Source organism: Eublepharis macularius, chromosome 2, assembly GCF_028583425.1.
Source record: "Eublepharis macularius isolate TG4126 chromosome 2, MPM_Emac_v1.0, whole genome shotgun sequence".
NCBI lineage: Eukaryota > Metazoa > Chordata > Lepidosauria > Squamata > Eublepharidae > Eublepharis > Eublepharis macularius.
Genome location: NC_072791.1, coordinates 157,922,000 through 157,946,731, shown reverse-complemented (window position 1 = coordinate 157,946,731; position 24,732 = coordinate 157,922,000). Strand labels below are relative to the sequence as shown.

At 42.3% G+C, this 24,732-nt stretch overlaps 1 protein-coding gene across 1 annotated transcript in view; it reads right to left on the bottom strand.

Annotated features, from left to right (window-relative positions):
* MARCHF4 (membrane associated ring-CH-type finger 4) overlaps positions 1–24,732 on the bottom strand; it is a 208,010-nt gene that overhangs the window by 15,880 nt on the left and 167,398 nt on the right. Inside the window, exons 2-3 of the mRNA XM_054972471.1 lie at positions 11,617–11,772; positions 7,606–7,798 (exon numbers count right to left, since the gene is read on the bottom strand). Of these exons, the coding sequence (XP_054828446.1) occupies positions 7,606–7,798; positions 11,617–11,772 (349 nt within the window). The remainder of the gene's footprint in view (positions 1–7,605; positions 7,799–11,616; positions 11,773–24,732) is intronic.

Below are 24,732 nucleotides of genomic sequence, written 5' to 3'. Positions count from 1 at the left end.
TTGCCCTGAGCATTGGCAACCCTAGATCCGGCCCTGGGTCAGTCACAGCTTCTGGGAACTCTCTCAGCCCCACCCAACTCACAGGGTGTTTGTTGTTGTGGGGAAAATAATAACATACTTTGTAAACTGCTGAGTGGGTGTTAAGTCATCCTGAAGGGCGGTATATAAATCGAATGTGATGATGACGACGACGATGAGATGATGATGAAGTTTCCTTCCTGTGAGGACACTATGACTTCAAGTGGGTGGTGCTTAACAAGTTCTACGCATCCTCCAAAGGCTTTGAAAAAATTGGCAGAGAGATCCGGCTGGGTTAGGATGTTAGTTGTATAGTTAATAAAAGCTCATCTTACGTTGTACTGCGTCCTGGATCCAGAAGGCTATTCATAAATAATGATACATGGTACCAGAAGTGGCTGGTTGTATATTGTAGTACAAGAACTGAGAAACAAGGAAAGCTGGAAGAAACTATAAGAAACAGAATAGAAGAAGATGGAGCAGCTCATACTGCTCAGCGTCTCTTGCTCTTTCCAGAAATGCAGCAGAAAGCTGGAAAAGTTTCAGACAAGAGTTTGGCCTCCTTCTGAAAGCAAATGGAACTACAAGGGAAGCTGATGAACAAAATGTAGCTATATTTTTAAATATTGCTGGATCAGTTATGAGATTGTGTTAGAGAAATTTCTAGAATATTGCACCCCTAAACTAATGAAACCTTTCAGACATAATCAGTTTCATGTGAGATTGCAGAAGGAGGGGGAAACATTTGAATCCTTGCAGATTCACTTATTAGAGACCAAATTTTAATTGCCATCCAGGACTCCGAACTAAAGAAAAGATTGCTTAAGGAATCACATCTAACTTTGGAAAAAACAATCAGAATTTTCCAAGCTGAGGAGCAGAACAAGGCCAGAATGCAGAGTCTGGTGGGAAATTAGAGAGACTGAGCTCAGAAAGAAACAAAGTATCAATGTTTTGCAAGGTGGAGGAACCATCAACACTCTTTTGCACAGAGAAGACCAAAGCACAGGAGAAACCCTTTTTTTGGGAAGTCCGCAAGAGACATCAGCATCCAATGACTGGACAATTACTCTAAACACAAGTTGGACTTTTGTTGCTTGCAAGTTGGATACTGGAACTCAAGTAAATGTAGTATCTGATATTACTTTAAGGGGCTTAAAGGGCAAGCCAAGCCACAAACAGATCCAACTTAAATCTTACAGTAAAGACCTCATTCCAACCTTGGGAGTGTATGAGCTAGATATTCAGGAAAGCAGTACTATGGTAAAATTACAGTTTATAATTGTAGTAGGTAATGGGATACCCATATTGGAACTTAAAACATATCAGACTCTAGATATTATTAAAAAGCTGTATAGTGTGGAAGAACAGGGGCACGCAAACACTGAAGATCAATTTCAGGATGTCTTTATTGGCATAGGAAAGCTCTCAGAAGAATATAAAATAGAACTGACAGAACCTTATTTTCTGTCATACATGCGCCTAGAAATGTTCCCCTGGCTCTCAGAGATAAGCTAAAAGAGGAATTAGATAAACTGATTGAGCTAGGCTTTATAGAGAAAGTCAAAGGACCCATGGAATGGTTTAATTCTTTAGTCATAGTAGAAAAGAAAGATGGATCACTGTGGCTACGTTTGGATCTTAAAGAGCTTAAAGAGAACATTTTCCAATACCAACTAGAGATGAGATATTTGCTCAAATGGCAGGTGCAAGATATTTTTCTTCTTTGGATCCTGGATTCTGGCAGGTACCTTTAGAATGAAAAAGCAAACTATTGTGCACTTTCAATACCCCACTCCTAGTACCATGTAACATTCTTTATGAATAACTTTCTGGATTCAGGATGCAGTACAACATAAAATGAACTTTTATTAACTGTTTACATAACTTACAGAGAACAGGTAACATGCTACCCCAGCCAGATCTCTCTGCCCATTTTTGCAAAGCCCTCTAGGATGCGTAGATTTCAGATATTTCTTTCGCATTCATACTATACATATTATAGTTTTATGAGTGTTGATTATGTGAGTGAACCCATAACATACAATTAATTGTATAATCCCTGTACTTAAATATTGATTAAATTTTATAAAAGTTAATTTTATGTTCTCCAAACCTATCAAATCGGTCTGCTATAAAGATCATTTTAATAATTTAATGAAGGGCAACAAGTTTCACAAAATAGTACCGATATCTGAAGTTAACATAAAGTACAATTAGATATTAAATGGAATACCTACACAAAGATAATTCTCCACATCTACCTGTTCTTTGTGGATCAACATAAGAGATGATCAACAAAAGAGCTTTTTTTTTTAAAAAAAAAAATATCAGTAGTCTGCCTTTCCCACTGGAAAAAAGTCTACTTTGGAGGACGGACTCTATGGTATTATATCCTGCTGAGGACTCTCTTCTCCCCAAAGCCCACCCTCCCCATGCGTCATCCCCCAAATCTCCAGGAATTTTCCAACCCAGAGCTGGCAACCATACTTGGTGTGAAGCTCCAATCCTCCCGCCTAGTAGTCTGCCTTTCCCACTGAGACTCCAGGCAGATTATATAGTGTATCAGGATGGGGCATACAATGAACAGTGAAGTGATGGACTTTGTCTACATTCCTGCAGAGGTCATCTACTAAAGCCAGCAGGGCCATCTCTTTCATAGCCTGGCCTGAAGCCAGACTAAGAAGGGTCCAGAGCAGAAGACTTTTCCACGTAAACCTGATATTGATCTGCTACTGCTCTCCAATCACTTTGCCTAGAAAGGGCAGATTAGAGACTGGGCAATAATGGGCCTCTTCATTTTTGTGAACGGATGGGTTTTTTTTTAAGCAGTGGACAGTTACTGTCGCTTTCTGAGATGTACCAGAGATTCAAGGGGTAGGAATATGACTGGTCTTGAAGTCAGTGACAGTTACAATCCTCCTTAGTGATAATTCTAGGGTGGAAAGATTAATTGCAACCTCATGAATCTATTAGCTATCAAAAGTCTGTCTCTGAAGTCTTTCTCTCACTTTTGACTATTCATAGAATCATAGAATCATAGAGTTGGAAGGGGCCATACAGACGTTCTAGTCCAACCCCCTGCCCAGTGCAGAATCAGCCTAAAGCATCCCTGACAAATTTTCCTCCAGCCTCTTCTTGAAAACTGCCAGTGAGGGGGAGCTCACCACCTCCCTAGGCAGCTGATTCCACTTTTGAACTACTCTGACCGTGAAAAAGTTTTTCCTAATATCCAGCTGGTACCTTTCTGTATGTAATTTAAGCCCATTGCTTTGGGACCTACCTTCTGCTGCCAACTGGAACAGCTCCTTGCCCTCCTCCAAATGACAGCCTTTCAAATATTTAAAGAGAGCAATCATGTCCCCCCTCAACCTCCTTCAAACTAAACATTCCCAAGGCCCTCAGCCTTTTCTCGTAGGGCTCAGTCTCCAGACCCCTGGTCATCCTCATCGCTCTCCTCTGCACCCTCTCCATTTTGTCCACATCCTTTTTGAAGTGAGGCCTCCAGAACTGCACACAGTACTCCAGGTGTGGCCTGACGATTTTGACGCTATGGCCCCCAGTTATTTACCTTTCTGCTTCTCTTCCCATTCTCCAGTTGGCTCAAAAGCTACAATGATTTGATAGGCTGTGAACCATGAGCCTGCTGGAATCTTTAGGATCTGTAACAAGTTGATACTGCTTTCCACCAACTCTTTGGACTCCTTTCCCTCATTATTTTCCAGCAGATCCATCCCTTAACACAGTGGAAGTCTGAATAATCCAATGTGGCTCAGCAACTCCCTCTGTCCAGAATGCCAGGGGAACATCCCTTCTTTGCTTTTTAGGGTAAGCCTTGGAACCTTGGTGTTAGGTATGCCATCATCCTGGTGGGGCCTGGAGATCTGGAATTACAGCTGATCTCTAGGCAAGAGAGTTCAGTTCCCATGGAAAACATGGCTACTTTGGAGGATGAACTCTATGGCATCATATCCTGCTAAGGTCCCTCTTCTCCCCAAAGCCCACCCTCCCCAAAACCATCCCCCAAATCTCCAGAAACTTCCCAACCCAGAGCTGGGCAACCCTATTTGGCGTGAATCGCCAGTCCTCCTGCCTCGAGATTAAAAATGGTGTTTCAAATTTCAGAGCACACACAGAGTTGCTGGGATTAGTCTCCAAGCCCCACACTGTACTGTTTCAGCCTTGCGAAGAAGTGAAATGCTGCTCTTGTGATTGTGTGTGTGTCATTTTTCTTCTTCTCAGTCTGTCTCTCCATGAAACACATAAAGGATGAGATTAATTATGCCAAAGCTTATCCCAGCCCTGTATATTTTAAATAAGGCACAGAACAGTCAGCAAGCACTGCTAAAATAAAGCCAACATTAGGCCTGACAGGAAAACGTGAATTGCGACTGTCGAAAGGTGGCTCCTTCATTAATTACCCTTCCTATCAAGCCAGAAAGATCAAGCACCGCGTATCAGTTTTAATTGGCTATTGATTTTTTCTCCCATTACCTGTGGTTGTGCAACCATGCCGTCAGATTCACTTCATGACTCGAGTTTCTCTTGATTACTAACAGCTGGAGTTAAACACAAAAGTCTGAGGGCCTGCAGTTCCTAGCCTAAAAGGGATTGCTCCAGTGTTGCTAACAACAACTACCAGCTGGTGGGGGCGGAATGGGGGTGTATGGACTGCAGAAATGCAAAGGACCGGCAGCCCAGTTTTTGTGGCCATACAACACGTGCTACTATCGTCCACTTAGCAAAATGTTATTCTAGTTGCTCAGGCATACGGCCAGGTTGATCTTTTAATATATGATGAGGGGTGAATGACTTCTTCCAGACTCCTCCTCAAGTGGTGGAATTTGGTCTGTCCATGCAATGGATCAGACAGCCACTCCACTCTTCAGCCAGCAGCAATGCATGTGGATGTTGCCATGTTTCAGTGACACAAATCAACGTTAAGGACAGTGAAAAATGGATTGACCAAGGAGCCACACACCCCTTCTAATGCATCCATGATGTCTGAACACTCAGTCATATTCTGCTTAATCCTTTTGTTGTTTCAGTTGTCTGACATGCACGAGGCACACCAGCACAACCAGCAAACCAAGAAAAATAAACTGATTCATGAGAAGCTCTTTTGTGTATGTAAATATACTAGTATGTGAGTAGAGGCAATGACAACGCTGTGTGCACCATCTGTTAATCAGTCTTGTGCTATACAGCACTCCTTTCGGGCCAGTACTTCTCCTCATCTGCTTCTTTCTCTCATTAGCTGCTGACACTGAGAGTTGTTCAACAAGAGATTGTTTCCAGTCTGATGACCCTGAACGCCACTTGAATTTGCAAACATCAAGCTTCCTTAATTGCAGCCACCCCTGACACAGACAGTGGTGTGACCACATCTGAATTGCCATTTAATTAATGCGCAGATGCTTGTAGAAATGTGTTGAGAATTTCCAGTGTTATCACTCTGCTCAATGGTGTACATTTGCAAGAGATTTTTGTCATCCATATTTATACCATGTACACAAATAAATTTCATTTCATATATAATTACTTTCCCAAAGTCCTTACTGGAACTATCTTTAAGGGGCTTTTTTACTGTCTCTGCCTCTCCGGGAAAGGGAGGAACAAACCACATAAAGGGTTCTCCCTCCCTCCCTCCCTCCCTCTCTCAACAGTTGTCATGCTTTTATCATAAGTGATCCAGATCCAGATCTTATCCCTCAAGGTTGTTCTTCCATTATAGAAGCATCACATTTCCCTATACTCAACTCACATTATTTTGTTGTTGGGATAATTCCTTCTTCTCCAGGATGCTATGTTCTGTTGTGATTGTTGCCTAGAGTGTGACTATCCCAGACTCATAACAGTGTCTATGGCATAAATTATTTTAGACAACATAGCTCCTTTCTGGCTAAACAATCTCTAATGAGCAAACTCTGTTTGCTCAACAGAACATCTGCAACAGATAATAAGGAAGTTCTTGTTATAAGTTCTTGGAGCATTAAAATCAGGGCTAAAATGAATTCCAGTTTATGAACTTAATTTGAATTCATCCTGACTTCTACAGCTGTCACAAACTGAAATCTGTTTACCTTCTCAGAGGTGGTGTCCTTGATTGTCTCTAGAATTCCATTTCTGCCCTTTTTGCTTCACTGCCAAATCCCCAAAGTGAAGGGTGTTCACGCTTGTTTGCATTAACTGGATTTATATGTTATTGCTGTGCCACCTAGGAACTGTTGTTCGATCCAGTCAGTTCTGAGCACATGCTGGAATGATGGATGCTACTGACTGATGAATGGCACTGGCTATGCAGGCTTGAAGGCATCACTTACACTCTGTGTAGTTGATTTTAAATGGTACATGACTGTCCATGCTGACCTGGGGGCATATGTAACCCAAGCAAGTTACTAAATTGTGAGCATGCATCAGCAGCAGCTACCTGGCCAGTCACCATACTGAATGCCACTACGGAGGAGGACTGGAGTAGAAAGGCTGTTTGTTTTTATTTGTGAGCAAGTTATTAAGGCAATCATATATTTTTGACTCAACACTTCATAAGATTTTTGAACAAGGTATGTTAGACTATCCACAATTTTGTCATCCTTGATCAGAAGAGGTAGCAGCTCAGTGATGCCATCTGTGACAAATATTAGGGAAATACTCACAGGTCCTAGGATAACTAAGAGTCTCTCTGCACGAGACATCTTACACAAGAACGCTCAAGTGTAGGGAGACACAATGTTAGCTGGGAAGCATCCTTTAAAAAGACAGAGACAAAGGCTCTGTCAATTCCACCTCTCTACACAAAGCCAGCAGAGATTGCTCCTCAGAGGGTTTGTTAATTCCATCTTCTTCTCAGGAAGGAGAGGTGAAATTGACAGAGCCTTCCAGGAGGAGAAAATAAAATTAACAAAGCCTCTGAGGAGTGATCTCTGCCAGCTCTGGGTAGAGAGGTAAAATTGACAGAGCCTTTGACTTTGTTTTTTTAAATTATACTTCCCATCTAACATTGTGTCTCCCTTCATTTGAGCATCATCATGTAAGATGTCTTGTGTAGAGAGACTCTAAAATCAAAGCTGAAGTTAATTCCAAATGTTCAGTTTATGAATGAATTTGAATTTTGACATCACATATTTTTGAATTCATTCTTACTTTTACAAAGAACAGTTCATCAACTAAAAGATCACATTTTAAAATAGAAAACCAACAGATCTAAATTTAATAGGTGTTTTCTTGACATGTTCATAAGAGGCACAACATAGAACATGTAACAGCTTTGTTCTATATCATTCTCAGGAACAGCTACAATTTGCTATACCAAAGTATTGGAAAATATCCACATTTGAATACTTCTGAACATAACAGTTTATTGAGAAGATTCCTAGGTGACCCCAATGATTTCTGTTGGGTGAGACAATTAATTTTCTTTGCTGAATACACCACATACAAAGAGGACAACTCCTGATTGTTTTCAACGAAACTGCCACCCTGCCCTCTCCCTCCCACCCATTCTCACGCACATCTCCCATCTCCCAATTCTTTCTCAAAAAAGAGTTCACCTGCATTTCAAGTTAACTTTCAGAGTCATTCACCTACCTATACAAACAATGTCCATGAAGCCATACATTCCGTAGCAGATCTGGAAGAGCAGGTCTTGGCGCTGCCATTTAGCAGAGGGACTGAAGGTTGACCAGATGAGCCACGAGATACTGGCGATAAGGAAGAGGGAACCCAAGATGGCTGCTGCTATTTGAACTTTCTCAATGACAGTCAGAGAAATGGCCTGCCACTGAAGTAAAGAAAGGGAAAGCAGAAAGGAAACACAGAGGAAAGAAAAAGGAAGGATAGCACAATGATATACAAGATTATTTCTTTACACAACAGCATCAGAGACCACAAATTAAAACCTCACAGCATTTCATATGGGCTTCTGTAATGGCAGAAAGCAGCTTTTTGAACAGAACAAACTACACTATTACACAGTGGACTCCAGAAGCAATGAACAATTCTATATCGTACTGCATTTGGAAATGATGGTGTCACTTCTGGTTGAAAACTGGAAGCTACATGTGTATTGTAGGGTTGCCAGCCCCCCCCCCTTTAAAGTGGGGGGCAGGGGGATCAGTAGGCCCTGATCCAGCTGTCTCATACACATGGCAAAATGGCACATGTGTGCTCTGAAGGCCCTAATGATATCATTCACTTCTGGTTGAACACCAGAGTCTCAGCAGGGCCAAAATTGGCCCCAAACATAGTGTTTTCACTATGTTTGGGCATCCAGAGGGTGCATATGCCATTTCACCACATGCTCTGGCAGCTCGTGGCCTGCCCCTCACTCCATCCCCCTTGCTGGCCAGGATAGTGGAGGCAGGGGGTGCATGGACAACAGTCACTTGGAACAGGGGCTGGAGTAAGGAGGAGCTTAGGTGAGATTGGCTGAAAAAGCTGGCTGAATCTGGTACTTATCTAGCCCAGTACTTATATGCATATATTGCTGCTAGGGTTACCAAGTTCCGGCTGCTCCACCACCAACGGGCCCTACCTGCTGCTGCTCAGCAGGCCAACAGGAATAAAATAGAGTGGAGAAAATGGACAGCATCCTGACACCACTCCCTATGTGCCCAGAAATGACATCAGCATGTTGCTGGGATGCTCTAGCATTTAGGCAAACTCTGTGGTTAAACCATAGTTTTGCCCAAATGGTAGAGCATCTCCGGCAACCTAGTAATGTCACTTCCCTGCGCATAGGAAATGATGTCAGTGCATTGCTGACAATGTCATTATATCACCAGTGAGGCCCATTTCGCAGCTGTTAAATCTCCTGCCAAGGCTTCTATTCAGATGGTAAATTCTGCATCTGCCCAGTCATAGACTTTAGTGATAGTGTCACCTTTCCAGAATGATCTTCACAGATGTGAGAAGGACAGCTTCTTTGCTTGGCTTTAGAAAAGCTATGTTAATTTAGGTTGTTTATAAGCCTGTGTTCTTTAGCAGTGCTTTTTGTAGCTGAGGTTGAATATGGTACATGGTATTTTCTGGGTTATTGGTGTTTGTACCTGGATGGTTTCAGGTAAAAGAGTGTTATTATCCAATAAATCCAGCAATTTTTGTAGAAATCTCATGTCCAGGAGAAGAGTCAACAATCTGGCATATTTTTGAGGCAGCTGGCATCCCGGACTGACAAAAACAACATTATCAGTGAATTTTTAGTTGTAGTTCCACAATGACTAGAACACTACTTTTTTCTTTAAAAAAAGAAAAAGAAGAAGAAGAAGCTAGTCCTGGAATATCCACAAGGCCTCCCTATGCACCCTTCTACATGGATATGGCTTTGGGCTTCACAGAACATGCCACATTGTATCCTCTATGCGGCAATACTATTTAATATAGTATAAAAATGCCTCTGTTCTTACAGCGGGTGCAAACAAATCTGCACCTTACTGGAATTTACCTGCTAACATCTGGCAGGCCACAAAATAAAGTTTATGTTTCATTTAGCTTTTTTGCGAATTAAAAATAATTCGTTTTATAATCTGTTACATTTGATAACTAGATTTTACTGCTAGAGTTAAGTAAAAACTGAATTTTGAGTATTTTAATGTTTGGAGACAGATTTTATGGCACAACAACATGCAACTTTATGACACCCACCTGTGAAAGGACATAATCCTCTTATCATTTTAAACATCTCTGTGGTTGTATATTCTATTTTTTGTCCTACATCTTTTCCACAATAGTTTTTTTCAACAAGAGGACCTGCTGTTTGCAATAAAATCTTCCATATTTATTTCCCCCACTTTTATGGAATAACATTTTGTATGAATAGGGTAATCCATATATTTTAATGCTTTGCTATGTTCAAATATATGCCTACAACCGTCCTGGGTTTCCGATCACTGAATCTGGAAGCTGGAAAATATGTATGTTGCCATTATTTACAGCAAATGGTGATTGTGTTCTCCTGGTGTGTGAGAGAGGAGGAGTGCCAAAAACATAACGACTGGAAAGGCCTTCTGCTTTCAATACTGTTATCTGGCAACTGTATGTTCATAATGTTAAAAATATGTGCTTATCAGTGAACGCTTCTGAGAAAAGAAGAACCATCCCTTGTTTATTCCCTGGGCCACATCCGTGCCAATGGAACAGGACCAATTTTCACACATCAAGGAGTGCAGACTCTTTGAATGGCTCTATATTCCTCTCTCTGTTAGGCTCCATGTAATGTTTGAAATCTGTGATGAGATTCCCAGACATAGCTTCAAAAAGCAGCCATGCCCCTGTCCATCTGATGTGGCACTGGGAAAGGAGGGGTTAACATTCTCTTCTGTGCCATTTTCTCAATAGAAAATTCTACCCCCCCCCGACTAGTTTTCCTGGAAGTGACATCACACTGTGCATGACACTGGTGGTTTAAATATATATATATATATATATATATATATATATATATATATATATATATATATATATATATATATATATATCCTCTTTGCCTAAAGTACTAACAGTGGGAAGATGGGGTTGCTGGCAGGAGGTCTTCCACAGTCCTGGAAGGTCTTCCTCCACAGTAGAAACCCTGTTTCTATCCCTCCTCAAAACACACTGGACATAGTAGATTCATTTCACAGAGTCTCTCTTAATTGTTCTCATAAGAAATTGTATCTACAGATTTCTTTTAGCATGTTTTTATAATATAGTGGGCCTGGCATAATCTTTGATCTTTTGATAAAACCTGCAGACTAAACAGTTTGCTTTATTATATTCGATTTTATTTAATATTGAATTTAAATTAGTTCCACCATGAAAACATGTAGGAACATTGCCTTTCCCATGGAGCTCTTCTAACTATTCCAGCTGGAAAATGCTCATTAGTGAGAACAATTCAAGTTAAGTGATCACTTTACTGAAGCAAGGGATCCTCCAAATAGACTTTTCTAGCCTGCCACATAAATGTACTCAATATTCTGGAAATCAAGGGTTGCTGGAATGTACAAGGGTTCCTGGAAATCACTTATAGGCTCACATAAGTGGAAGGGGATTTTTTTTTAGTTTTTTTAGAAACTTCTTTCTTGAGCTCATAGAAATTAGCCTGCTGTTTTCAGAGTTTCATGGATCCCACCACGTACTGATTCTGCTTAAAGCTGAGTTGGGTCAGCTCTGTCTGTTGTTTCCCTGCTGTTTCTCTGGAACATGATGTTTACAATATGAAATTTATAAATACAAATTTTGCAAAAAGAGATTCTGCAAAAGATGTTTTAAAGTTCCCAGTGCTGGCCGTATGAAGAGGAATCAAAATACTACTTCCCATTACTCAAACTAAGTGTGCATTTCGGTTTTGTGCTTGCCTCATAACACTAATGCATGTGTGAACATCTGCAGGGGAGTGTTAGAAGTTGTTTGGGTATTTTCCCCCTTTCCCTTACACTGATTCTCCTTCACAATTTCCCCCCAGGACTTTCCCACAGGTGGAGGAAGGTTTCAGTTCTGCAATTCATTGTGCAGTGTACAAAACAATGAAAAGCGCACACACATCTAACAACAAAGGAGGGAAGGCATATGCCAAAACAACAGAAGAAAGGACTTTGTAATAATCTCTAGTACCTTTACCTGCAGGGGGTTCTTTGTGCTTATGGCAATGACGTGATACTTGTAATAACACAGCTCACAGCTCCAGCATCCCCTCTCACTGATCCATTTGATCAGACAGGGCTGGTGTGTACATTTCACCGACCCGTCGCATCGACACGGACTCAGCAACTCACCCTGGAAAGAAAGAGAGAAAAGGAAGGGTGATGATCAAAACCTTGTTTTCTTGCTGCTCCGAACAAGATGGAGCATAGGTGGTGGAGTTGCATTTTGTCTAAAGGCAGAAATGGGTAGCCATTTATCATATTGTTCCAACTGGGGGTCAATGTGTCTGATTATATACCAGGAAAAAAGACGTTGCTGGAAGAAGATATTGATGAGTTTGCAGCTGATCACACACACTAGATGGATTGGAAGGGTCTAAAAACTGATCAAATCCAACCCACTGCACAATCTCACCTACAGAGGATGTGCCACAATAAGAGGGCAAGTGGATGGCAGCATAATGGCGTCAGCAAAGAAAACAGCACTGGATAACTAAAAGAGTAAGCCAAAACATCAGAGGGAAGGAATACTTCTATCCCACATCTTTCACCAATTATGCCAGAGAAATTCTTTCCAGACTCCAAACACAGCAGTCAGGCCTTGAGCTGTAGCACAACCCATTTGCTGAGCCTTCCAAAGGGATGTGTGCTTCTGGAGCACAACTCCATTCAGTTGAACTCCAATCTCTTTAGGCCAGTTTATTTCTTTATTTAACCATATCTACCTTGCATTTCCTAATTTTCCTCACAATAACTATTAAGCATATAAAAGATACCAGTTAACTGTAAAAATCCATTACCTTGAAAAACAACAGAGCAGCACGATACAGAGCTTTCCTCTTAGTTGTGCAATGGCCCTTGTAAACTGCTACAACCCTCTGCAGGAGGGATCCAGGTGGAACTGAGCCAGGCAAGTACAAGGAAGAGTCTACCCATATTCCCGACAACCTCATCCTAATGCATGGGGTTGCCAACTTCCAGGTTGGGGCCTGGAGTTCTCCTGAAATCATGGCTGATTTCTGCACTATAGAGATAACTTCTCTAAAGGAAATAACACGCTCAGAGGGTAGGCTGTATGGAATAAAATCCCTTCAGAGGTCCCCCCTGTCTCTAAATTCTACCCTCCCCAGCCTTCATCCACAAATCTCCATGAATTTCCCTACCCAGAGTCGGCAGTCCTGCTAATATGTTGAGATCTTCAAAGCTGTTTTTTTACTGGCAGGTGGGCTCATGCAAGTAGAGGCATACACTCACTTTCACAAGTCTCTTCAAAGTGTCCTTCCGAGTGTTCTTCCCCAAAGCGTTTAGAGTGGATTAAGACAAATACAACAGCCTACCAGAACTCCAGCTAAAGCTGCTTGGCATTCATATTAGATCATCAGCAAGAAACACCATTAATATTCACTGCAGAGTTACAAGTGGGTTATAATGAGAAATTGTGAATTCTGTCATTCCATGTCATGCAAACTCAGAAGCTCAGTGTCCAATGGTTCTGGCATCTCTCAGTATATGGAGAAATTTGCGCAGCAAATGAACCTGGAATAGAGAGCCCCCCACTTCACCATAGCTACATGGATTTAGCAGCACCTGTCTTATCACAGGGTATAACTTTGGCACAATGACAGGCAAGTGGGAAGGAGCTTGTAATCTAAGTTTACAGAAATACGTCTGACTAAAATAGGCTTGCCAACCTCCAGGTGGGACCTGGAGATCTCCTGGAATTACAACTGATCTCCAGATGACAGAAATCAATTCCCCTGGAGAAAATGCTTGCTTTGGAGGGTGAACTCACTGGCATTATACCCTGCTGAGGTCCCTCCCTTCCTCAAACCCCCCCCTCCCCAGGCTCCACCTCAAATTTTTAGGAATTTCCCAATCTGGAGTTTGAAATCCTAGTCTAAAGATAGCTTTCTTGGCACTGAGAATGGCTGCTAAGAGGTAAAGGAAGTAAAGTGGTCAGCAACAGGGCTTTCAACTTGCAATTGAGGCCCGGAGTTCTCTAGGAATTACAATGCACCTTCAGGCTGCATATATCAGTTCCTAGGGCTGTTAACTACCCCCCCCCCCCGTGGGACCTGGAGACTTCCTAGAATTACAGCTGATCTCTAGATGATAGTGATCAGTTCCCCTGGAGAAAATGGCTAATTTGGAAGGTGAATTCTATTGCATTATATCCCACTGAGTTTCTTCTCTCCTCAAACCTGGCCCTCCCCAGGCTCCCTCTGGTAAATCTCCAACTCAGAGTTGGCAATTCTGTTAGTTCCGCTGGAGGAAACGGTACCTTTGTATGGCAATCTCTGTGGCATCACATTCTCACTGAACTCCCTCCCCAAATTCTGCCCTCCCCAGGCAGTACCTCCAGGTCGCCAGGAATTTCCCAAGCTGGAGTTGGCAACCCTAGTCTCATACTGTATCTGACTCCATTGATTAAAAACATAATTCATGTTGTCAAAACATCTGTGGATTTGTACATTTTGGGGGACTACTGTGGATGATGTAACCTCCTGTTGGAAGGAAGCAGAGTGGTGGGATGCCATTTTCACCTATAGGAGGCAGAATTTCTATTAGCTGGTAGGACTGGCAACTTATTAAGTAGCAGACTACAGATACTCTAGATGAAGTCAATGTGGTAGACATAAAAATGCCCCCAATATGACCCCAGTCCAAACCAAATATAATAAAACAAATCACTTGTTTTGTTGGTACCATAATTCTACTTTGTTATTATGTCTCATTGGTTTCAATGAAAGATTTCCTCCCCTCACCCCCCAGGAGTATGTCTTCATGGTTTTCCTTCCAAATTGGAGGAATATGCATAATTTTTATTACTGAATAGTGTGTTATTTATGTTTGGTTATTTATTTTGTTTTACTTTGTTACACTTTTGACGCTCAAACATTCAACTGATGCTGAATTGCATAAGTCAAACAACAACCAAATTTTAGCAAGTAATAACAATTCAAATACATCCCAAATTAACTGTAATTCTAAGAGAACCATAACAGCTACAAGAGGACAGATAAAAATAAAAAGGGTTTTATATTAGAGGACAAAGACTCACCAAGGCAACATACAATTACAGTGAGTCACACACACTGAAAAACTTTATTAGTTTTTAGCAAATAAGACTGGGAGGGGGGAGATTAGAAAAAATTGAACTCCAAAGAGCCTGAAGTGGTAGGAGGAACCATGAAAGAAAGAAAGAAAGAAAGAAAGAAAGAAAGAAAGAAAGAAAGAAAGAAAGAAAGAAAGAAAGAAAGAAAGAAAGAAAGAAAGAAAGAAAGATTTACAGCACTGAAGAATGGAAGTGGGGAGCAAGCCCCAGACGAAAACAGTAAATTGCTTCAGAAACATTCAGATAACACAACACACACAACAGAAAATATTCAGGAAGAAAGCTAAGATAGTAGGGTTGCCTCCTGCTGTGGTGGGAGGCTACCTGTTGGCAACTTGCTTTTCTCACCATTGTTTGGAGCAGCAGTGGGAGAATTTTTTTAAAAAAAACTTTGGCAGTGCTGTGACTTCACTTCTGGATTTTTCCATAGCTTCCAGCAATTCCTAGACTTGCCTGCCATAACTTCTAGGTTTTCCCCAGAAGTGACATCACAGTGCACATGACGCTGTGTACCCCTCCCCCCATGTGCTAGTAGGCACAACAGGCAATCCTATGAGCTTGGAACCTGAAAGTGACATTGGCATGCCATACGATCTTGTTGAACAATTCCCTGCTATTTTTAAAAGGAATAGATGGTCTGTACCACCTGGAGAACCCTTCTCCTACATTGTCCTCCCTCATTTTAGATTCCAGTTATTGTCACATACTTGACAACTAGAAAGAATAATGTATGTGTAAAGTGTTGTCAAGGCACAGCTAACTTGGCAACTTCTGCTGGTGTTTACAAGGCAAGAGATGGTCAGCAGTGGTTTGCCATTGCCTGCCTCTGCACAGTGACCCTGGACTTCCTTGGTGATCTCCCATCCAAGTCCTAATTAGGACCAACCCTGCTTAACTTCCAAGATCAGACAAGATTGGGTTCACCTGGGCCATCCAGGTCAGGTCAGGGTGAATAAATACTTTTGTCTAATTAAAACAAATGAAGAAGAAAGGGAAGGAGTGACTACAGTATGCAAGAGCAGTTGAAAGAGTAGAATAAGGCTGGGGAAGAGCTGTCATTGCTCTTTTTCTGTTCTAACTTCTTTTCTGTTCTGTGTCATATTGTATGATAAACAATATAACAATAGCACATTAAATGTTAACTCCTATACTATTTTCTTATCTTCATTTAAAAATACTACCGCCTCTAACCCAATATTGTGTTCCATACTCATTAATTTGGATTAAGTAAGGCAAACAGATTCCTAGCCACTAAAGCAGTGGCAGCTGGTGCTACATACAGTTTGGCTCTTTTGAGTCCACATAAGCTTCCAAGCCACCCACATCAGCTGAAAACATCAGGTAAAGAATGGACCAAGGGGTGGAGACTATCGGTCTTGATGGGCCAAAGGAAAATGCTATGCTCACCTAAGACGCACAACTATTGTGTGTGCTTATAAATCTCTTGCCACACCAAAGGATACTGTCCCCACATCACATCAGGACCCAACCAAATAGTGCCACCACACTAATGGTGAAGCAGCCACCTTCCAGTGGCTCCAAACCATAAGTGAGTTCTGTGAACTCTTTGTGATCCTGTGCCTCAGCATTATAACCTGAGGTCACAACTGTTATCTTAATACAATAAAAATCTACAACGATTTTTACTGTGTGTGTTGGTTTGCCTCAAGGGCCGTTTCCAGACGGCCCCCCGCCTTGCGAAACGTCGCGCGTCATCGCGCGTCGTCGCGCAGAAAACTCGAAATATCGCGTTTTCTCGCGCGAGTTTTGCGCGACGTCGCGCAAAACTCGCGCGAGAAAACGCGATATTTCGCGTTTTCTGCGCGACGACGCGCGGCGTTTCGCGAGGCGGGGGGCCGTCTGGAAACGGCCAAGGTGGCAGTGTGAAGCACTGTGCAAACTGAATATGGAATCACTGCTCTCTTGTAAGCATGAACTCAAAAATGGATTAAAAATCCAGTAGAGCAAACAACATCTCTTTCTTCAAGACATTTACATGACTGTAGTGCCTCTGGAGTTTTGAAACCCCAGAATGTTGCCTACTTTGTGTCTGTGGTTGGATCAGCACTGAGTAGGGTTCTGTTTTAGCCTTCTTTTCCTTAAAGAAAAGATAACAGGTTTATCAGCAGGATTTGTTCTTTCAAGATGCATTAAGTCCATGGACCATGTAAAGCAACCTGATAATAATTCATTTACGAGGAATAAAGAGCTTGTGTAGATGCCAACAGAATATTTGCCATGGAAACACAAAGTCCAGTCTGTGAAGTAACTAGTTTCAAGGAATTTTTCCTTTTTATGGCTGACAGAAATATTCAATGCAAATTTAATACTAAATGAATGTAAGCAGCCCCATTGTCACATGGTTTTGCCAGCTTCATGTGTTCAGTTCTTGAGGACATTAATAAAAACAAAATGGAAGAAGAAACCAAGAAAAAAATAGTGCAACAACTACAGTCAATCAACTGAGTAAACAGTATAACGATATTCTCATTGTCTAATACTATTAGAATGTGATATCTAGCCACAGATGGCTAGGAAATGAATTTTCAAAGTGAGGGCCCTTTCTGATGTGACCTTCATGACTTCAGACCTTAGTTCTTTCCTGCTCCACAAAGGTCATGACTGACATACTGGATCAGATGGGAGAAGAGCTGCTGTAGTATCGTGGTTAGGTGGCTAGGCTCTGAGCCAGCACTCTGCTGGATTGACTCCCACTACTGTCATGAACTCTGCAGGTGGCCTTAGGTAAGCCACTCTTCTCAGCCCCAGCTCCCCAGCTGTTTTGTGAGGATAACAATAACACTGACTTTGTTAACCGCTCTCTGAGTGTTGCATTCTGTCCAGAAGAGCGGGATATAAGTACATGGTTATTGTTGTTGTTATTGTTATGTCCTTTCCAAGCCAAGTTGCTCCACTTTTCAGGATTCTTTCCATTTGATTCAGGCATTGACATTAATGTCAGTGGCTTCCATGGTATGAAAGTATTGTTAGGGGGAACCCTAAGGCAAAATTAATCAGGAGGCAATTCTCAATGGACTTGCATTCAAACCTAAACAGAAGCCTCAGAAAAATTAATATTGTGCACTAACTGAAATAATCCTGTACAGTTGTTCTCTAATTTACTGGCAATATTACTACATCATCTGCAAGCATCAAGCATTTTTACAGTTAATTGTAAATAACGGAAGGCCTGTGGAGCAAACATAGCACCAGATAAGCCAACAACTCAGTCAAAATGAATGTGAACAGAAGAGGTAACTGTCACAACTAAGAGCTGCCATGTGATTGGCTAAGCTCCTCTGATTACTAAACCATTAGCAAATTCTAGTAACACCCTGGAGTGATGCATTAATTCCTGCTGAGATTCCCTGACACCTCTGCACCAAATAAGTGAAAACACCAACAGCCTCAGCACAGAAAAGATTTGATTAGCCAGTCATAGTCACACATTGCTAAGAGTTTGCCATTAAATCTCCCTCAGTGGGTATTTATTTTGAGGAAAAAACACAGACTTGGATTTAATAGAAGTGGAAAAGAGCATCTTTCTTCCAGCATGGGGCATATATAAGGGATGCCTTCTTTGCAGTCAAGTACATGGCTATAACACAGAACTTCACAAGTAATGAAACTACGTTTTGCACTAACTAGAATGCATTGCCAATCATAAACACACTAACAATAAGCCCAGAGAACAATGCTGTCTTGATTGTTTGGATCTGTCGGGGCAGGCACAGCATCACCCTCTGAGCATCCAAAAGGGAAATTCTCATTTCACATTCAATGTAATAATACCGCTGAAAAGTAACCTGCTAATTTCTGGCATAGCATAGTTATGGAAGTACTACAATATGTATTACGATGGGCATATGGGTAGCATGTGAGCATATAGTTGTGTGTGCTGATATGTGCATGTATATGCTGACCCAAACTGTGGGATTCTCAGGTTTGTGCAAGTGCTGGACTTGCACTGGGACCTTTGTGCAGTATCTGAGCCCATCTACTGTGCTTGTATAAATTCTATCTACCGAAAGTTAAAGGGGATGGGATAAGGAAGGAGGCGCTAAGGCCAAAATCTGATTAGATGAAATGGCAGTAAAGATAAACAGGGCTGAGGACAGGGAGGGCATCAAAAAGAAAAATGGGGGTGAGAAGGGGTGCTGGACAGCATCAAAGTTTTGAAAAGGCATTTGTTCAGTTAAGGGACATTCCTGGCATTAGTAGCCTTAAATGGGCTCTTCCTCTCCCAAGCAGGTATTTGCAGTGTGCCGCTGAGCCAACCAGCCTTCCATGGGATATCACAGAATTAGCCAGTTGCTTATAAAGGGCGAAACAGGATTCTTCTGGATTTTCCCACCTTGGCTGTTATGGGGGGGCACTTTTTTCTGCCTGCTTTGTGATGTCATGAAAGAGGTTTTTTTAAATTAATGTTTTCCTTTTTATGGCTGACAGAAATATTTAATGCAATTTAATACTGAATGAATGTAATCATCTCCATTGTCATAAAGTTCTGTATGGTTTTATTGGCTTCATGCGTGCAGTTCTTAAGGATATTAACAATAATAGAGTAAAAAAGATGGGACTTTGCACATACAACAGGTTGTGTTGGAGGAAATGTATAAAAGCTATATATAAAGGCGGCCATCTACTGAATCAGACCACCAGTCCATCAAGATTGGTATTCTCTGATCAGACTGGCTTTCCAGGGTCTCAGGCAGAGACCCTATCTTTTTAGCTGGAGATGCTAGACATGGGCACGAACAGCATTACGAACGAAAAAACCCACGAACAGCCCGTCTGTCTGTTCGCAAACAAGCTGTTCGTGAGGCTCCGTTCTAAACGAACAAGTGGTCGTTGCAAGCCTCGTTCATTGCCTTCGTCAGCCGTTCGTCAAGCCAGATAATCTGGGGCCTTTCAATCAATTCCCCTGGCAACAGCAGGGACTGAACTCTGTCCGAACTCCTTCTGTCTTTCCTTCTGGCTTTAACCCTTCAAAGTACTTCCAGCAGAGAGTCCCGTTTTTGCCACTGTGAAGAGAAAATGACAACAAAGGGGGAGACCCATGCATCATGCCTTTCCTGGGGCGCAATCTCTCTGAAACTTGGGGACTCTTTGGAGGACAGTGGGTATTGGACATTGGGAAGGTCAGTTTGTAACCCCTCAAAGTAGCTTCCACCAGAGAGCCCCATTTTTGCCACTATGAACAGAAAATGACAACAAAGGGAAGGACCCATGGATCATGCCTTTCCCAGGGTGCAATCTTTCTGAAACTTGGGGGGTCTTCGGAGGACAGTGAGGACTATGTCCCCTGCAAATTTGGTGGGTATTGGACATTGGGAAGGTCAGTTTGTGGGGTGTTTAAAGAGCCCTGCCCCTTGCACTGGCAGGAAAGGGCCCTTTAAACTATCAGCTGGCAGGTGGCAGGGGGGAATTCCCTCTGCCACCTGCCAGCTGATAGTTTAAAGGGATCTTTAACGGGCCACGAACAACGAACAATGAACATGTTTGTGAACATGGTCATGTTCGTTACTGTTCGTTGTTTGTTGTTCATGGAAGGCAACGAACAATGACCACCGTGTTTGTGTTTTTTTTCCATTCGTGCCCATGTCTAATTGAACCTGGGACATTCTGCATATAAAGCAGAGGCTAATAAACACATACTAATATTAGGCTGTTTAGATGCATCCTGGTATTCAATTAAGGGTACTGAATATCTGCAGACCTTATATATCTATCTGACTTCATTCTAACAAAAAAATTAGATGTATTGTTGAAGGCTTTCACGGCCGGAGAACGATGGTTGTTGTGGGTTTTCCGGGCTGTATTGCCGTGGTCTTGGCATTGTAGTTCCTGACGTTTCGCCAGCAGCTCTGGCTGGCATCTTCAGAGGTGTAGCACCAAAAGACAGAGATTTCTCAGTGACACTGAGAGATCTCTGTCTTTTGGTGCTACACCTCTGAACCCACAACAACCAAAAAAAATTAGACATTGAGGTATCTCAGATTCTATTTCCCGACAAAATGGGTTCTGAAGCCTCAAAATTCTGTTCTGAAATACTTGCCCAGCCTGATTATTAAAGAATAGAATGCCACTGAACATGTACAAAGAGACTTTTCTGTCATATGAATCCACCACTGCCAGCTAGGGGTGTGTAAAACGAATCAAATGAGCTGGAAATGCAACCAGAAATCACTGTTTTGTTTAGTTAAAGTGGGTTCTGGAATGGCCAACCAAATACAGGGAACCAAGTTATAATGGCACCCTCCCACTGAAAACATTATGTGTTTAATTTTGGTTCTTACCATACAGTGGTGGCAACAAGCAGGTAGGTACTGGGCCAGCAGAATCTTGTTTTCTTTAATGGCATTCTATCAATCAGATCCCAAGGGAAGAGACCACTTATATAACTCCATTGGAGGGAAAGGGGAATGTGCATGAGTACATTTTTTTTGGTGCAGCTATCTAGGTACTGCTCTTTCTCCCCCACACTCATCAGGTCACTTAGCCAATTGGTCACTGTGAGGAAAATTTACTTTTCTGTTCAGGTTTCCAAATGACCGCAAAGCTCTTCCCCTCAATCCAGCATCCTCCAAGACAATTCCTTGGGATTAAACACTCTTGGATAACATGGGACTTACATCTGAGTAGACCTGTTAGGATTGCTTCTGTAGTCTTTCAGGGGTCTCTCTTTTTCTGAGACAAATGGCAAACTTCAGCTCCTGGACAGTTCCAACCTACACATCAACCTTTCCTTTCCCAGTAACAGTTCCCGATGTAAACTTGTCCAGAAACTGAAAGTTAGGTCACAAGGTATACAGGAAACCAACTCACACTGATCGGTACTTACACAAAAACTCCAATCACCACCCCCGACAGAAAAGAGGCATAATGAAAACATTAGTGGATCGTGCAAGACGGATATGTGAGCCGCGCTTTCTCAATGAGGAAATTAATCATCTAAACCACGCACTTCAGGCAAATGGCTACTCCAGAAATGAAATCCGAAGAGCAATCAAACCCAGGATGAATCAAACAACCAAAGAAAAACAGTCTCCCACAGGAAAAGTGTTTTTGCCATATATCAAAGGAATTACTGATCAGATGGGAAAGCTTATGAAAAAGCATAACCTTCAAGCAGTATTCAGACCCACCCGAAAAATACAACAGATGCTACGATCAGCAAAAGACAGCAGAGATCCCCTCACCTCTGCAGGAGTATACCGTATACCCTGCAGCTGTGGACAAGTTTACATCGGGACCACAAAGCGTAGCATCCAGACAAGAATAAAAGAACATGAAAGACACTGCAGACTTGGACAGCCTGAAAAATCAGCAGTGGCTGAACATAGCCTAACTCAAACAGGGCACAGTATCTTATTCCAGGACACCAAAATACTGGACAACACTTCCAACTACTTTGTCAGACTGCACAGGGAAGCCATTGAAATTCACAAGCATAAGCAAAACTTCAACAGGAAAGAAGAAACCTTAAGAATGAACAGAGCATGGGCTCCAGTTCTGAAAAACACCAGGCCAACAAAACACTCCACACCCGACAATAGCCCTGCAGAGAAGATTAGCACATCAAGCACCAATCCATATGCAAAAGAACCACCTCAGGATACAGTGAAGCCTCCCGCCATTAGCATTCCACACCCTGGGAAACTCTTACAGAATGACTCAGCTCAACCCCACCCCTCCTGAGTAGATACAAATGACCTACATCTTTTCCACACTGTGACACTGAGAGATCTCTGTCTTTTGGTGCTACACCTCTGAAGATGCCAGCCACAGCTGCTGGCGAAACGTCAGGAACTACAATGCCAAGACCACGGCAAGACAGCCCGGAAAACCCCCAACAACCAACTTGCTTTTACTTTCTGACTTTCAAGATTTACAGAGGTAAGAAAGATCCACTTATTTATCTGATTGTGGAACCTGGTGCCAAGTTTAAATATACCACCAAGCAGTTAGTCAAGAAAAATGGTAAAGACACAGGGAAAACTGACACAGGGCAGGGGAAAGGAAATGGAATATTTCACCTCAGAAATCCCAAGATGCTGAAGACCAAAGCATCCATCTCTTTAAGACAGCAGTATCTGAATTGCAGTAACATATCATCAAGGTAGTGTGGAGCGACACAGCTAGGCACTGGATCCTAATCTCAGCTGCTTCACTGATTGCCAGAGAAGGGTGATTGAATTTAAGCCATGGGAGCTTGATGTGAGCAGACAGGAAGTTTCACACAGTTGCCTTGTGAACAGCAACAAGAGCCACTAAAAAGGACCCTGAGTAGCATGATAAAAGCATTTGGCTTACCATGCAATTTTCCTGAAAAACATAATACAGGGTCTTTGCAGAACCATTCTTGCAGGAAAATATGAATTTCATGACAGCACATCTGAGCAAAGATTGGGAGGTCCAAAGGTCTAAGACTTCAGTAATCGCCGGATTGAGGAAAGAGCCTTCAAAATGAACCAGGCCTATGGGGCCTTAGTTAAAGAGCTTCTGGATATTAATTTATTGTCCCTCAATGACTGATTTTTTTCCTTTTAGGTAATCAGTAGCAATATAAAGCTTATTGATAGTGGGTGAAGCTATCCAAAGGTTGCTAACTTCTTTCTGATGCAGAGGACTTAGTTGTGTTAGTCTGTAGTAGCAAAATCAAAAAGAGTCCAGTAGCACCTTTAAGACTAACCAACTTTATTGTACCATAAGCTTTCGAGAAGAGAAGTGTGATTCTCGAAAGCTTATGCTACAATAAAGTTGGTTAGTCTTAAAGGTGCTACTGGACTCTTTTTGATTTTTCTTTCTGATGCTCTCTCTGTTTTTGAATTTTCAAAAACCATGGATTTGGAATAGAGAAATCAATCTTAAACTGGGGACTGGCATTCTCCTGGAATTACAAGTGACCTCAGGACTACAGAGATTTGTTTCCCCAGAGGAAATTGTCACTTCAGAGGGTTGATTCCAAGATATCTTACCCCACAGAGCTCCCTTGATTCCCCAAATTTCACATTCTCTAGTCACTGCCCCCAAATCTCCAGGAATTTCCCAAGCTAGAGTTGGTAACCCAACGTTGGAATCAGCCAGTATTTTCATTAGTGCAATAAAGAAGGAAGGGCTAGTGGGGCAAGGGATCCTCCACCCCTACCTTTTGCCCTCCTAGCCTTCAGCGGGGAGGCAAGCAGGGAACCCCAGAGTGCTAAATGGCTCCCACGGATTCTCCAGAGATCCCGATAACGTCACTTCAGGTTGAAAACTGGAAGTTACAAGGTCTTGGCGAGGCCAAATTGGCCCCAAACTTAGTAAAAACTGAGGGTCTCTGGAGCACATATGAGCTTTGCACGTGCCCAAGAGGCCCAGATAGGGACCTACCACCTGCCCATTGCACTCCCATCCCCTGGTTTTGAGGGCGGGGGGAAGCCGGCAACCTTAGGAAATTTCCATTGCCATGTACATTACTTCTGACCTTCTATACTCACTGAATTTCACTTGGATTACTACTACTACTTTTGAATATTTGTATTCTTCACCATAGTATCCTTAAGAGCTATTTTTTATACTATTAGTGATGCACAATCAGGACCTGAAAGGAACTTGAAGGGGGGCATCCCATTCCCCCTGCCTTTGCCTCCTCTCCCACCCCTTCTCTCAAATCTTTTGCATTCTTTCTCTGTCACTCTCACTCTTTCTCACCCACCCCTTCTCATTCTCTCTCCCTGCAAGGCTTGTGGAGGAGGAGTTAGCTTACCTTCCCATCCCCCCCAACTCTGATTACCTGCCCAGCTGTCCCACTCTCCAATGTTCTGGCCACTCGTTCTCCCCCTCCCCTACTGCTGTACTTTCCTGCCCAGACCTTTGGTTCAAGTTGGGGGAGGTATGGCAGAGACTCCTGCTTCTCCCCACCCCCCATGAGGTGCCAGTGGAAGTTGGTAGGTGGAGTTGCCAACCTCCCAGTGAGGTTTAGAGATCTCCCAG